General features: G+C 34.5%; 1 protein-coding gene across 2 annotated transcripts; it reads left to right on the top strand.

Moving 5' to 3' along the window:
* Positions 1-1,773: 1,773 nt before the first annotated feature.
* LOC119082175 (forkhead box protein N3-like) lies at positions 1,774-15,502 on the top strand. Of its 2 annotated transcripts, none has more exons than XM_037191592.1 (7): positions 1,774-2,327; positions 5,833-6,043; positions 6,129-6,224; positions 14,363-14,534; positions 14,609-14,821; positions 14,888-15,047; positions 15,110-15,502. In XM_037191592.1, exons 1-7 carry the CDS (start codon positions 1,850-1,852, stop codon positions 15,316-15,318), a joined length of 1,539 nt encoding a protein of 512 aa, XP_037047487.1. In that variant the 5' UTR covers positions 1,774-1,849; the 3' UTR covers positions 15,319-15,502. The 2 variants fall into 2 exon arrangements, with proteins under 2 accessions (XP_037047487.1, XP_037047495.1); XM_037191600.1 differs by having other exon boundaries at positions 1,775-2,252.
* The last annotated feature ends 1,566 nt before the right edge of the window (positions 15,503-17,068 follow it).

Below are 17,068 nucleotides of genomic sequence, written 5' to 3'. Positions count from 1 at the left end.
AATATAAAAACGCATTCGATGTGGTCATGGATGCTGTGGTGAACAACTGAACAGGTGGAATTTCCATAATTCTCCAAAATGTGAACGCATTTCAGTCTATAAATCACATCTTAAATCAATATTCGTTACGGAAATCCAATGGAGACATGCAAGCATTGAATGAAGCGAGTCCTCATGCAATCGATTGGTTACGTCACTTGGACATAAACGTATGAATGGAAGTAAAATGATCGTAATCATACAAGCTCAGATGGTAAGTCAGTGGAGAACTAATAAAGAAAACTTCGTTTATTTTTAAAAGTTGTTGATTTGCCACACGACTAAGAAAATACAAAGTCTATTACTTCATTAGTTGAATATAATGACGACGATCTAATAAATCTCATCACACCGCCGGACTGGAACCTATGCCACAATGTTTTTTCGAGACATTGTTCAATTTTTGGTACAATCTCAACATTCGTGTTGATCAAATGCAGGTTTTTTGAGTGAAGATTCTTAAGAAGAAGCATATTCGCAACACAGTATTTTAGTTGTAGAACCACACCACATGGAAATATGTTACTCTTAAAGTAGGTATCAGACTAAATTGATCTATAATTCACATGTCTCTCTCTTTCAATAAGTAGTTTAAGTAGTATCTGATCTTGTTAGGTGTATCAAAGTTTAATAATAGAGATATTCCCCATAAGATTTGAAGAAAGGATGATGATGGCTACAGACAAAAAGTTGTTCAAGGAAATATCGCTTCTCACGCAACGTTGCTTTCCGATCTTAAAACGTTGTTCCGTTGAAAGAATATGCAGTTTCTTTTGGCGAGGAAAACTATCTTTCTTTTCAACTGAAATACAGAATTTTATGTCAAGCAAAAGTGCTCACATTGATAGATGTCAAATAGTACGATTTTGTAAGAAAAACTTTTCCCAATTTCTTACAGTTCCCAAGTTTGTTTGATACACTGTCCGGTTGCAGTACTCTATTTATAGTACCACTCATGCTTGAAGTGCGTTGATCAAACAAAATCTGTTCAGTTTGCTAAGTATCTAAAATTCCAATTTTAAATTGTATTTATAAAAGTTGATTCTATTGAATACGCATTAACGCATTATACGCATAAAGGTAACAAAGAGTTTGTCATAAAATGAAACTAGTTCATATTGTGAATCTAGGCATTTGAATCAAAAGACCCCTAAATTTGGTCTAAATGGGCGATTCATTTAATGAGTCGATGTTAAACTGCTGGGCATTTATTTATGAACCAATCTATGCGAAAGTAATATTGGAGAGGAAAGAGTATGATAAATGAGTGGAAAACCAAATACACACCACCCTATTCGATGGTTAGTTTCATTTTTTTTTCGTTCATTCGAAATAAATAAAAATAAACGATAAATTATGGTTACCTTTACAAAAATTGTACATAATATACTACTTGTATGCACCTGCGCCATAAGACACAATATTCACAATATTAGTAATTTAGAACATATCCATCCATCCAACCACCGTTTAGAACAAAAATGCGCTGTAACTGATATATAAATTGAACCCGCGCGATTGTATACATATTGGCCATATGAAAACATTTTCTGCATGAATGATTAAAAACAAAATATAAATTGAAAAACCTTCAGCAACCTTCAGTTGAAGTTTTGCTTTCTACCGGTTTATATAGAAAAAAATTATTTTGAATTAAAGAAAATTATTTTTTGTTTTCTCTCAATTTTTGACAAAAAAAAAGATTTGATCCGATACCATTTTGGAGTGCAACCAGACGATGTATCACGGTCACACTAAGATTTTTCCTATAAATTTTTGATAAAACGAAACGAAATTAATCGAAACAAAAATGCATAGTATGCACAATGAGTGTCTCGAAATGATAAATCCGGTGCTACACGATGATAGTGGTCAAGTGCAGAGCAATAACAATTTGAATTTAAAACGAAAATATCCGTATGATCAGACCGATGATCAGTGTCATGAAAAGTCGGCAAAACGAATGGTTAACTTACACGAATGTCACGATGCTATCGACGGCAATAATGTGGATCAAGAATTAATAATTTACAACAATGACAAATACATGGACCACAATACCAATCATTTAAACAATGAAGTTAATGTGGAATTTATAAATATTATGTTCGATAATAATTTACTGCCGGTGCAACAGAATACGGTCATATCGGAAGCGAATTTTATAAGTGATGCCGGTTGGAATAGTGTTGATCTGTTGGATTTAGATCAGAGTAATTATTTTTATGAAACAACAACCAATGTCATTGAAGATATTTCACAAAAACCATTACACAAAACAGTGCCAAGTAATTATGAGAAATTATTTTTTTTTGTTTATTTTTTTAACGATTTTATTTGGTTTTTCTTCAGTCTTGGAGGGTTGATGACTTAACTACATGATCCTAAATAAGCCTTCGGATTTAAATTTGTGTGTGTCACAGGCAAATTGCTGAGAACAATGCACGCAAATACAGTCTCATCTTTTCAACCTTTTTCGTCTAAATCCTTTTTTCAACATTGTACCACCCGGATAAACCATTTATAAATGAATGATACAACCAACAATACAACATTCTTCCCTTTTTAGAAGTGTTTGCTGGATTTTCAAGCACTAAATTCAACATTTTCAATACAACACCCATGTAGCATTCCAATAAAGTACATGTAGCATTTCAAATTCAAAGGCTAGTACAGTCTTATCCGTTATATTATTATTTGTGGGTCAAAAAAATTTTGTTTCTGACTAATTTTTGTTGGCTGTAAGTTATTTTTCCGTTGGGAGTTTTAGAGTAGTTAGTATCGAAGGAACTAATTGAATTAGAATGTTAAAAAGCTTACACAAAGAATCCGACGGTTGATTAAAATTAAGTGATCTATTTACGATGACTAAGACTTTATGCGAATGAAACCATTTTTAGATTACCAGCTCAATTCAGACACTTAAGCTCAATTTGCTCAGCACAGCTAGCATGAACACTGAATTGACAAGTGCTGCAAATTTTGAGGCTTTAGTGAGATGTAATAGATGCCGCTTACGATTGTTTTTATTGGATCAACGCACTTCAAACAAAAGTGATCACAGTGGACAGCTGCCAAATATAGTACTATTTTGTATAAAATGGGTTTTTACAGTGTTTTACAGTAGTGTGGCATGGTGTCAAGTTTCACTATCCTATTTAAAGTACCACTCATGCTTGGAGAGCGTTGATTGTATGTTTAACTCATACAACGAAAACCAGTCATCTATCTGTACAAAAAAAAACGCAATTTTAGTGATTTTAAACTTTACTCAGTTCGTTATCAGTTTTCATTAATTTTCTAATTTAATGGACATAAAAATGTTGTTGGATTTTGTAGAAAACTACTTGAACTCACTGTGGAATCAGTTTCGTCCTTTTAATTAATAGGTTCACCTCGTAAAGACAGACAACCACCGAGATAATGCAAATATATGAGAGATTTAAAAAATTGTTTAATCCCTTTGCAAGCAATACGTACGTATGTGTCTTCGACAATTGGCATTTGAAGCTCCACTCGTGCTACAATACTAAGTTTAGAAATATGATGAGAACAAAATATAATCGTTGGAATATGTTGCCAGTTTTCTCATCAATGTTTTTTCTCTGAAATAAAATTTCCTTAAAAAATATTGCAAGATAATGGAGACATAACAACCAACTTTACACTTGTTGCGCTTCTGCCTGCATTTGACCCTCGTTATACTTTAATAACCTTACGCATATTGGAAGTTAGAAAACGTGAATGGGGACCAATGGGAATATTGGAAATTGCTCGCTTCTCCTAGTTCATATTGAAACCCAATTCGATAGCCATTCCGAATATTTAATAGAGTATACCATATAAATTAGATTCTATTTTAATTTTGCTTAATTATTATATTTGTTAGATATGTTGTTTGAAATATGTGGTAGCGTTTCATACAAAATCGTTTCAAACCAATGCATACTGTAAGTAAATTCAAAATGAAAAGCGAGAAGGATCCAATGATGCAGTGTTGAATCACCCCCAATTCAAGATATTTTTATAAAGAAAGCGTTAAAAATTATTTTTCGGTTCATTTGTTCATACAGCGCAAATTCACTATGTTTTAACATGCAGTTGCTTTTTATAAAAAAACGTAGTCTCTTTAAACTATTATGTCCCAAAGAGGCAAAACCGTTTCTTGAACGCTGCCCATGACTTTCGCTCAGATATTACACCTGTTTGTGGTGAAAAGAAAATAGTTAGTAAACTACTAACCATTGACAAATTTAAATTCTAAGGAAGAAAGCTTTTTACGAAACGTTTACTTCACATGCTGGTACGTAATAATAGTCGAAAGTCGTTTCTCAGTCAAAAAAATAGGTGTACTTCAATACTCATTCTCTCAGCTCTTTAACAACAAAGAGTAGTGAATTTCGAATGCCTTTGGATCGAGGACAGTATTCTTCACTGTAAAATCTTCAGAAAGTAGTGTTTAAGACAAGTCACATGACATCTTCAGTTAGATAGTATTGAATATCAAACAAGTTAGAACTAACAATAAAACATAGAATTCGCAATAAAATCGAAAAGTGTGTTACACTCAACTTTAAGTAAGCAACTAGAACGGATATATATAAATCAGATAACACACATTTCCATACGTGACTAGAGTCGTAGTAATGTTGACTTTTAAGAAGTACTAGATTGTACAAATGGTCGAAATATTTCTTCTTGTGTTTTTGTAAATTTTCAAACAGCACCGGAAATAGAAAAATTTTACTTCTCCGGCATTCAAGAATGCATGAACACAAACAGTTGGATTAGAATATCCTAAAGTGTACTCAAGTTTACTCACGAATGTCCATTGAAATAATGAAAAAGCTTTGCGCCTAACAGTTCATAGATCTAAGTAAATATTTTCAAAATTTGAAATCTTTTACTTCATTTTTTTAACACTTTTTTTGCTATTTAATACCACATTTGTCAGAGCTTGTCGTTTATTAATGCAGTCGTTATCGATAACATATCATATCTGCGATGGTATTCTTGAGTGATTCCACATCAATTTTATTGGTCGAATATTGAATGCAAGTACTTTTCCGTACTTATGGCACGAGAACAAAATATACAAATCGCAGGAATTTGAAAGTATAGCTGTTTATCAATTACATATACTTTTAATATTCAAGTATACTTCTTGTGTTGTTGATTAGGTGAAAGGTTGTAAATTAAATTCATTCTTACAGGGGTGTTACAGTTTAAAATGCCTCCTACTTTAGGAAGCTATGAGGAGGATTGATTCAAAGAGGATTTTAGGAGATTCTTGTTTCGTTTCGTAAATGTTTTAATAGTTTCCTAATGCATGCTAAAATGCTTTTTTAGCGAATGAGAGGTTTCCAACTCGAGCTGGAGGCTAAACAACGTTGGAAATAACAGACGAAGTCGTGATATTTCAACACTAGTTAGGACAATTATTTTTCTCTCCTAAAATTTTGTGGAATTTCGTTGTGATTAAATCCATAAGCGATTTCGTATAAAACCTATACGAAAATTGTAATAAAGAAAGTCCAAGATGTAATGAATTCATCAGAACTAATCCTTAATTTCGTTGAAAACTCCATAATAATTCCGTTGCAAAGTTTCTCAATGTATCTTTCTCAAAAATTCGTTGTCAACTAAAAAATATGCGACACAAACATTGCTCAGACATCCATTGAATCATCACCATCCATAGACGAAAATAAGAAAACTCCATCTCATCATTTCATTTCAAATGCTTCTTAACGAAATGCGAAAAAAATTAGAAAAACCTAAATTACATTTCAGATGTTCAGGAGGACTGCGAAGATAAGAATCTTTCATGGCTGTTCAATTATAAACTCGACGATCTGCCCCATCTGTCGCCGGAAGTGAATCGATCTCGAACCGAAACTGGCTTAAAAGTTGATGAAATTATCCAGGAAGCGACATCGACTGAAGTTGACGAATCGGATATGGTTGTTGCCGAAAATGTTGTTATTGAAAATACTCAAAGGATGTACGGAATTTAAATGCCATTGAAGCATATTTCAATTGAACATAATTTGCGTGCATGCAACTAAAATTTAATTGTTTGTTTGCAGGCCAAAGAAACCGCCATTTACATACACCGAATTGATAGAATATGCACTGGAAGATAAGGGAGAATTAACAGTATCTGGAATATATCAATGGATATCGTAAGTTTCAAAATTCTTTTCCTCCATTTTCGTTTGTTCATTCGTCTTTGTTTGGAAATCTTTGTTTTTCTTTCCAAAATAAATCTATTTTGATACGACAAAATGGTCACCGAAGGAACTCCCGACTTCGCTTCACAGCAAATAATATTATTTATTTTAATGGCGATATGTCGTGAAGAACTCACTGTGTGCTACCGTTGTCATACTCTGAAAATTAAGTCCATAAATATCCATCACTTCGAGCGTTTATACATATTTTATTTTGAATTGTTCTGTGAATAGCGACAGTGTATAGAACCCATGTTTACAAATTTACGTTGTGGGTTCTTCATATTCATTTTCTTTCAAAAATATCAATATTTCGTACCAGGCACCGACCCAGTTCCATGTTATGTATATCTATGATATTTTCATGTTTATAAGTATAGTTCGTACAGAACACTGTATTATTACACTGAACCGAATCAGAAAAACGTGTGGACGGTGTATTCTCCCAAGTTCATTATATTCCATGACTTCGTTCTCCCGACTCTGACATATTTTGCAGTGCTTTTTTTTGATTTTCTTTTTCTGAAGAAAAGCACCCAAAAGCAATATGTATACATTCGACGAAGAAAAGAAAAAAACGACACAAATTTACGATAACTCCGTCCAATTGACATGTATCGTGCCCTCGATTATATGATGGATAATTCTAGTTATTAGAGCGCGTATTGGGTGATCATCAACATGCGGTGCATTTTAAATTTTCACACACTCTTCAAAATTTATACATTATCGTGTAGCTATCACATTAGATTGCATAAACATAAACATGGGGCGAGTATCATAGGTATACAAAAGGGTATCAAATCAGTGGCGCGTGAAAAAGGTGCATTTAAACGTCTGTCACGTGGCCAATTGTACGATAATTAGCCATGGACATTCAAAATTCATTTTTTTTTCTGTCGTAAAAAAATTACATTTTTTTCGAATGAAATAGGGAAAAAACGAGGTATAGTGGCGCATGTTTAATTCCTTATCCATCGACCTGAACCAAAACAATTTAAAAACGTTTTGTACCATCAAAGACCTCTCTGTATACTATACATATATATATATATATACGCATTTGTTTTTATAATGAGTTTTTATCGGCGAACGAGCATTAAAACGCCTACAGATTGTATTGTCGGTTTAATATCGCGGCATTATACATACACATTTTTTTTTTCGGTGGGGTTCGCCATTCGATTTAAATTGCCAAAGCACCTTGCACGCAACATTTCTGCTTTTTTTTCTCTCTTTATTTTGTGAAAATAGTGGTTTTTCGGAATTTATTTCTACCCTACATTTATGGGTACGTATGATGTGCATATATTATAAATGCTTAGGCATTATAATTCGTATATAAATGTTCGTTACCGTATTTTAACTCCTCAATAAATATTGTTTTAATTTTGAGTTCATGTTTCATTTATATGTGCACAACCAATAAACCATATTAGGACATTAAATTATGGTAATTAGACGAATATTTATCAATTCTGATTTTACGGATAGTAAGAGTAGCGATTTTTAAATGCAGATAGTCGACGAAAAGTGAATACCAACGTGTTTTCTGAGCTTTCGGGAGTCAACCTGAAATCAACCGTCCTAAACAGATACGTAGCTACCTGTTTCAGAGCTTGATGATTTCCCTATTCACATTTCCACCTGTTTTTCTTTCCTAAATTTTTTAGAGGGAAACATTTAGTTTGTCGTAACTTGCCCAACTTTAGTTTTTTGTAGGGTCCTGGAAAAAAAACATTCTGTGGCGTTAATTTGCGCTAGATGAGCTCAATGATTTTATTTGCAGTAGATAATTTCTGAACTTATATTAGTAGGGTAAAGGAAAACCAGGTTGGCCTGTAAATGCATCAAAATGTTTTTCAAGACTTCATTCTTTGCACTTTACCCTATTGAAAATTACACTATAAAAATGTACATTAAATTTTTTACTAAGCTTTACGGTCGCGGCGCCACAATTTCTGATATAAGGAAAGCATCATATACCGTCTCATTTGTATACGATACGGCCATACTCTTCTAAAAAAAACTTTCACGGTAGAAAATGTTGTTGCAGACTGCAGTGCGAAGCAATTTCTTTTAGTTTTTAAAAAATGTTTCCGTCAGAACTTGTCATATCTTTAAAATGACGTGATAATTTTAGAATAGCCGTCGGTGTTTTACTGAACAAATTATTTTTCACAACGCGGGAAAGAAAATAATCTTTTCCTTCCCTCCAATGAAACTTCGAAAAAGTGGCAACCTCGAGGAAATGTTGGAAGTTGCATTTTCGCTGGTGATAACAACCTCGAATTTGCAATTCCCTACTTTTTCACTAGGCGAGCAAATAATTAATGTTAGATGCCTGGAGTGGACAGTTCTGTAGTCACTGGATATAAAAAATGTAGACCCCTGATATGTGGAACAGTAATTTTAAAACAGACGTTTTGAAAACAAGGGGAAATAGCAAATAGTTACTGATGAAAGGCTTAGGGAACACCTCATATGATAGCATTTTCTGTTAAAATGTAAAAATAATTCCTCCTCTTAATTCAATGCACCTCATTGTTGGAAGTTGGATTCTCAGAATGATTACTAAATTGATGGGGCAAATGATGGAAATAGTAATTCATGTGTGGAATTTACCGATCCAAGGCGAGAATCAACATTGTGCATGTGCACCTTGTAATTAAAAATAAACCTACGGTAGGACTGAACGCCTGCAAACTATTAATAATCGTCTCGGTTATTATGTTGTCGGCAACAAAACTAAAGGACGTTTCTCCGAAATCTCAGAAACTACTGAACCGATTTTGATAAACTTTTTTTCTGTTGAAAGACAGTGAAAAGTTATGAATTTTTGAATTTTGGAATTTCAGAAGATATTGTCGAAAGACTGTAAAAACCAGCTTATTTTAAACAAAATCTGTGAGACATTTGAGCCGATTTTGAAATTTTTTTATTTTCTCTGAAAGGTAGTCAAAAGTAATGAATTTTGAGCTCGTCATGAAATCAATCGGCCATACGGTTCGGAAGTTGTTGTGGAAGTAGTTGTTGTGCCTTTAGAGAATACGACGAAAAATGCTGATTTCACTGATTTGTTTTAAAGCTCAAAAGTCATAACATGTTACTACCTTTCAGGGAAAGAAACGTTTTTCAAAATCGGTTCAGTAGTTCCTGAGATATCGGAGATATGCTCTTTAGTCATGTTGCCGACGATGTGATGAAAGCGTTGTTCTTAATTTTAATAGGCAAATCGTCATTTCGAACAAGAAAGAAACAAGCGAAGTTTGCGACAAGTGACCCGAAAATATCAACTTGACCACAGTGACTGCAACTCCAGTCAAAACACCTAATTTCTAACATACGATTACTTACTTATTGCTTACGTACGCTTCGGATATCCCACGTTGATGATATAAATCTCTGATACCTATCGCTGCATGCATATTGTACGTGTTATTCGCCCAGCCAATTAAAATAAAGTTAATTGGAAAATGCCCTTCAAAGAATATTGCCTCCACTTGGAACAACGTATAATGTGTGATGATATTACAAATTGATTTGTATATATCACGTTACCGTAATTCTATTCAATTTTTCAGACCGAAAAACCTTCCAATCCGCTTTGAATAAAAGAAAATCGGAGAAAATGAAATAAATTTTCATTTTATGAAAGGTAAAATCTGATATTGCATTGGCTACTCACGTAATAGCCATTTCTTCGTTCCAACCAATAAGGTGGTACCATTTGTTTTATATACAAAAGGAAAATGGTTTTATGTACGAAAATCCCTTCCTGTATATAAAGGGGCTATATGAATTCGGATTATATTGGATGGGATAGATAGATATAATGTGTACATTATACCCATAACGTCAACCCTCGCCTGACGATTGCAGGCATTTTATGTATCACGAAATGTTATAATAAATAAATTTTTGTGGTAAAAGAAGAGTTATTGCATCGATTTTTTACTTATTCCTCTTCTTCAGAAGTTGCATTTCGAATTATTTTTCTTTTATTTGTAGTCTGAATGATTGAACAAAATTGCATTGTGTTGAGAGTAATAACCACAGCCACTTCAATATATTGTATGATGGGAACGGTTTAAAACTATATAATCTGCCCAGACAATTCCATTTTATCAACTGAATTGAAAATTATAATATTGACTATTCGCTCGCCTAATCAGAAATTTTCGTTTTTCAAACTATAACTATATAAAAGAGTAACATTGGTACAGTTGAATGAAAAATTGATTAAGTTGGTTGTAGTACATTTCGGTCAAAGATAGTCTAACTGACTATCTTCATGTGTATATAATTGTGATGCATATTGCTACAACAAAACTGGGATTACAACCTAGTCATATATATTGTATAGATTGCTTCATCTGTTATCATCAGCGACTACACAAATGAACGATGATCGCAAATGTGATTTATTTTACAACAAATAGCATGAATAAACTAGTGAAGTAAAATATTTTGCATGAATCTGTGGAAATGGTTCGTGAAACTACGATGTTTGCTCAATATGGCTTTTCGGGCTGTTCAAAAGTGCAATGATTAGTAGAAATATTATTAACGTTTCATGTAGTGGCTGCAATCGAATCCATTCCATCCATCCAATACTCACACAATAATAGCAGCTACATTGCTACATAATGCTCATGTAGGGTAATTTGGATTTAGAAGGCATGAAAGGACAAAACTTCTGAGGTTTTGATTCCGATTCTGTCGATAATTCGTGGTTCCGTTCTGAGAAATAATTTCAACACTCGAGCTACGTTAATGTCTATAGGCAATATTGATATGATATCCTACTTTGAAAACCCAACGGATAGGTCTAACGGTCGAATCAACATATTTGTTTTCCTATAAATTTTTACTCATATTATCAGTATGCAAATGAGATTTTCATCAATATCATAACATATCCAATCTCGGATTGCGACTGTCCATGCCTTCATTATCAAATGTCGTTAATTTTAAAGTCTGTCGAAACAAAACTAATAAATGGTACTTCTGGATGTGGCAGCGGCACTTCGAGAAGAGCACCTAGCAAAAGAGGACTTAGTCTCTTATTTATTTATTTATTTATTTTGTCAATGGCATCCGCCCCCTGACTACTTGCATTTTTAATTTTACAATAAAAGAACAGAAGAAGATTATATACATGTCAAGTTGAATGAAAAAAAAAAATGGAACAAAAACATAAATAAAAACATTCACCAACGTCACATAGGAGTGAGTCACGTTTCGTTTGACCAATAACCAGAAAGTCGTCAATGGGTCGTTTTCTGAGCCACCTGGAATTGAACGGTTAGTGGTTAGCGGGAGCCAGTCGACTAGACTGGCTCGATTCGGCACAAGCTGGTAAGACTCGGAGTTAAGTCGTGAGACCACTTTTTAAGTGAGACCATTTATAAAGTCGTGAGACCTAAATAACCTAATCGATACCGATTAGAAAAAGAACCATAGGTCCAGCATATTTGCTAGTGGAATCAGTCATGACATTTTGATCTTACCATTCAATTTGATTGGAATCTTCAACATTCTAACAGTCGTTTTGAATGAGTTCCGCGGCATACCCTGAAATCAAAGCTGTGAGAAACGGTTAAATTCCAAGCACATGTTATTTATTGGTTCATGGTAACCATACTTAGTCCTGTGTTCATCGACAATGAGTAGATCGTCAGCTTGAGAGGGACGCGGATTTAGAGTAATTCTTCTCGCTATTTCAGATGAATCAAGACCACCACTTAAAAGGTTAAAGGTAAACAATGCACAGGCATTTATCCTGCGTCTAGCAAGCGGTTCAATGTCGATGGAAGTTTATAGTTCTCGTCACGTCTCACTGTTCGTCTGAGTGCAAACATCAAAAACTTCTTCTGAATCGATTCAATTCTATCAATGAAAGTTTCTTGATACGGGTGCAAACGACTGAAGCATATTCCATGTGCAAAATATAAACTCTTCAAGGTTTTGACATTCTTAAACTCCTTACAAGTCCTGATGACAAAACCGAGCATCGAATAGGACTTAGCAATTACGTATTCGACGTGTTTACCAAAGGTCAGTTTTTCATCCATGAGAACTCCTAAGTCTTTCACCAGTTTCAAGCGAGTCACCACAGTATCGTTGATAGAGTAATTGAATTCAATCTTTGACCTTTTGCAAGTGAAAGACATCACATTGCATTTTCTTACGTTTAAATTAAGCTGGTTGACTTCGCACCACCGTAAGAACCTGTTCAAATCTCTCTGAAGAGCAGTAGCATCAAGTACAGTTTTGATCACTTTGAAGATCTTCAAATCGTCCGCATGCAACATATGAGTAGAGGATGCAACAATATGAACAGAAGAGGGCCAAGATGGTTACCTTGAGGGACGCAAGACGTCACATTAAAAGTCTGAGATGACCACCCAGACAACTTTACGAACTGCGTACGTCCGCTTAGATAAGACGCAATCCACGTCAACAACTCAGAATAGAAGCTAACACAAGAGGACTTATTCTCTTAACTCGAGGGGTAGAATCTTTCTCCCGATCTAGAACAAGAAATTTATTTTCGAAATAATGTCAGCTCGCAAAATTATTTAATTACCAATGATGTCATTGGTGAAATCGACATAGAAAGTCTTCCATCGGGTGAATTAAATTTTAGATAGTAATTTTCCATTCGTCACACTTTGCCTACTCTAACATCATCGTCCGATAGAGCTGATGATATTATTGGAGCACCGAAACGAAGGACCAGCAGATTATTATAACTTTCATGTTACTGTTCTGTACTGGCCGGTCACCAACATGCCAAAAATTTGCAGCGATTTTTATATACCTTGCGACTAAAATTATCAAGTGTTCGCTTCTCTGTTACTTCGCCCGGCAATTAGTTAAGAACTTGTTTTAACAATAAATGCCATTAGACTTTTTAAAATGCGTGTGACCATGCCTACCAAACGATGAAGCAACGTATCCTTTTCTGTCGTGGGGTACTTTGGCACACGGTGCTAAAACAACGCATTTTTCAACTACGTAATAGGTGAACTCTCACACGATTTTTCGATACCAACATTTTGTAAAAGGTGTCATTAAGTCGATGACATGGCTAAAAAGCATTGGCAGCAATAAACTTGCGTGTGCGAGCTCACCTTTTACGTAGTTTAAAAGTGCGTTATTTTGGGACCGTGTGCCAGATTTCCCGATGCCCCCTTTCTTTTGGAATTAAAAGCAAATGTTTTACTGGTGTACCATAACAAATCCAATACTTGCATTCTCTCGCTATGAACAGAATGCAATTATCATCCAAATTTAGATCTATGGATACAGTGCCGCGATTTTTCTAAACCTATTTGATGAATATGTGTCAGCTAGGTACGTTCTAAAAATAAGGGACGATGAATAAATGAATGGTTAAAAAATTGAACTCAGGAATCCAAATATTTTATTAAGTTTTTCAATTTTCAAGGGTCCCAACACTTCCATTTGGTAATTGAATTTTGAAAATTTAATATGTTATCCAATTGATGATAGATCAGAATCCTTTCTTTTCTCAAGCAATTTTCTAATTTTGTCAGCAATGTGAAAAAAAAATCTTCGATGCAACTGAATTGCATTCAACGAATAAAAGACAATTTAACAACATTTTTTCTGATTGCTAGTCACGGCAGTCACATAAAACATTCGAAAACTGGTTATTCACTGACGATCCGTTTTTAGTTGAGGTGGCGTCAATTTTTATGGTAAATAAGAGTATGAGACCATTCTTGTTAGCTCTACCATTCCAAAACAATTCCTCGAAATTCGTCGAATGATAATAGAATTAGACAAATCTTATCACAAAGCATGTTAAAAAAATTGAAGTACAAGATTTGAAATCAACCGATTAAAAATACTTTGATCGATGTAAGTAATAGACCCGATAATAGTACAGGTCGTATGTTTGCCGTCTGTAACAGGTTATTATTGTTTGAAGTATATGTCGATTTCCACAAAATATATTGTGCTTTCGGAGCTAATTTAAAAACGTCGGCCCTTTTATTAACTCCACTATGTCCGACAATTATATCTAAGATTGTAATATTCTTACACGTCGTTTGCAGTGACCGATTTCCATACTACAAATCGAATGACGATCGTTGGAAAAATTCAGTTCGTCACAATTTGTCAATCAATCCACATTTTCGTAAAGGGAGCAAGGCAGCGCAGGGTGCTGGCCACTTATGGACAATTTCTACCAGAGACTCTGAGTCAAATGTCTTGGCATGGGAGCATGTAAATAGTTTTATCGACTTCAACCATAAGCACAAAACTAACGTAATCTCTTCCGCACAAAATTGACTTTACAGAAGAAGCAACGATTTGATTTGTTCTTTAAAATGGAGAAATCCTATTCGTTGTCGGCGAACAGCCAGACACAGCCCCCACAACAATCACAATCACAATCAGACTCATCAAATAAATGCCTAATGTATGACGAGGCGACTATTGCAGCAGCAAATCTATCACTCATCAATAAACAATCTTCTCCGGAGCCAAATAAATCCTATAATCAGCAAAAGGTAATGGATTAGAGCTCAACGTATCGGCAATTCCAACACAATCTTTTTGTTTATGTTAATCTATAGAATCAACAACAAAACAGCTTCGACCATCTGCACACCAATAATGCTGATGATTTGAAGCGGACAGCAGGCGAAATTCTGAATGGAGTAAGACGAACCGTTGAAGTTCAAGTTATAAATCCACCATCGTGCCTATTCCAAGATAATACAGTGCTTGACACAGGTAAAACAAGGATTGTTTCAACTAGACGTTCCTGACTGATTGTCCATATCTTGTTGTTTCAGATTATTTAAATCCAGTACCAAAGGACCAGATAGTGCGTGAATGTGGATTGCGTACCGTTCGGAATGAGAATGATTTTTATGTCACCGACATCGATCCCATCGAATTGGGTGTGCACATGAATTCGAACGGAGATGATGAAGTGTTGTTCGGCGATGAGTTTAATTTGAATTATTTTGGTGTTGTGTCGGGTAATAATATAATGGCTTGATGGAATCCAATTAAGTTTTGATGATTTTTCGAATCGAGTCAATGAGTAGATGTGGCGTGAAATTATTTTTCAATTTTGTAAATATTCAACTTATAAAAATTGTGTGAAATTTTGCTTGTGTAATGCGATTATTCGATTATTGTTTTCTCTTTTGTCTTTGTACATTATTTTTGAGTATGATTCGTCGGCAATTTAGTTTGTTTTTTTTGTACCAATTCAACAATTTCAATAAAAATTACATTAAAATATGCAAAACGAGAAATGGTTTTATGTTGAAAATTGTCGACGAAAATGGAGTATGACAATTCTCACGAGGAAAAACTTACTTCTCTTTCATTTCTGCCTTTTCTTCTTATTCATTTTTGCACAAGGTAACACGACAACTTAGATTTTCGTTTCAATTAAATTAATAAAATAATTTATGGACGGGTGGAATTCGTGAGTAATGATAATCTAATCCTCTTCTCTTCTTTTCCCCTGATACAATCAAAAACCGTACTGTTCCTGTTTAAGGCACTCATCTCGTTTTCGTTTATTTATTGATCTCCTTTCAAATGGAACAAAAATTAGGAAAAACGGACCAAATTTACTCGTGTTATATGCTAAATACACATAGGGCCAAGCAGCTTCTCACTTCTAAGGCCCTAACTCATGGTGAACTCACCCAATTTTTTTCCTGGATTGGTATTGACAATACCTATCATTTGTCGTGTCATTTGCATTTCCATCGTTTATTTTGCCATAGATATCACCAAAAGACCTTAAAACACTTAGGCGGCCCTTACCCACTCATATGCCCATCTTCGAACTTAGCCTCACTATTTCGACCTTTCAGGGGGGAAAAAATTTTGAAATCGGATTTGATTTACTCAAGATATCATCGTGACAGACAGACAAAAATTTTATTGCGTATTCGCACAACACTGCTACTAGCATGAACATAGAAAATATTCGAGGCTGATGAAATCACAGTAGGCACTGCGTTTCTATTATACATACAGATGACTTGTTTTATTTGTATAAGTTAAAACATACAATACAAACAATCCTAAGCTGTAGCTCGTATCACTAAATCCTCCAAATTTGACACTTGTCAATTCAGTGTTCATGCTAGTAGCAGAGCTGTGGTATTCGTCATCTATGAACATAGGCAAACATTTTGCCCTTACCGTCTGCTTCGAATTTCATCAATTATACACATGGTATCTTAATCCTATTAGCCCCTTTGTACTTCGTACGGGGCTAAAAACGTTTCAGTTTTCAGGCTGGGAGTACATTAGGTCGGTCTGATCATCAGTTTACGGAAGAAAATTTTCGGTCGATTTTTGAAAATTTCATCGTGTTCGGCCTTCATGACATCGAATGACTAAACCCTGAAAAAACTAAAAACATTTTGTAAAATCTCTACTCCCTAATCATTACTCAACCGCAGTGTTTCCCTAAGGAGAGGTCATATTACAAACTGTTTAGTTGGGTGAATATTTCGCGCGCCCTACGGCTCGGTTATGCAATTCTCTATCATTTCGTCTATAATATACTATTTCACTTTGAACCCAGTAATATTGATTCTTGTTTCATTCATTTCTTTGACTTTGTTTCGACTGGTATAACCCAGAAAGAGAAAGAGAAATGGCACAGTAATTCATTGAAACCTTAAAAAGTGCATTCGGCCTTCTCAGCAAATAACTTGCTGAGGATTTCTTGTGACTAAAAGATCGTGCATCTTTTGTATGCGTTCGAGCAGACACTT

This window comes from Bradysia coprophila, chromosome X (genome assembly GCF_014529535.1).
Source record: "Bradysia coprophila strain Holo2 chromosome X, BU_Bcop_v1, whole genome shotgun sequence".
Classification (NCBI taxonomy): Eukaryota; Metazoa; Arthropoda; class Insecta; order Diptera; family Sciaridae; genus Bradysia; species Bradysia coprophila.
The sequence above is the reverse complement of the archived record's forward strand: the minus strand, read 5'-3'. Positions and strand labels throughout refer to the sequence as shown.

Excerpts from the sequence above, each read along its gene's own strand:
- LOC119082175 (XM_037191592.1), top strand. The coding sequence starts at position 1,850 with ATGCATAGTATGCACAATGAGTGTCTCGAAATGATAAATCCGGTGCTA. Across the intron at positions 6,044-6,128 it reads ATTGAAAATACTCAAAGGAT|GCCAAAGAAACCGCCATTTA; the intron begins GTACGGAATTTA and ends GTTTGTTTGCAG. Across the intron at positions 15,048-15,109 it reads TAATACAGTGCTTGACACAG|ATTATTTAAATCCAGTACCA; the intron begins GTAAAACAAGGA and ends TTGTTGTTTCAG.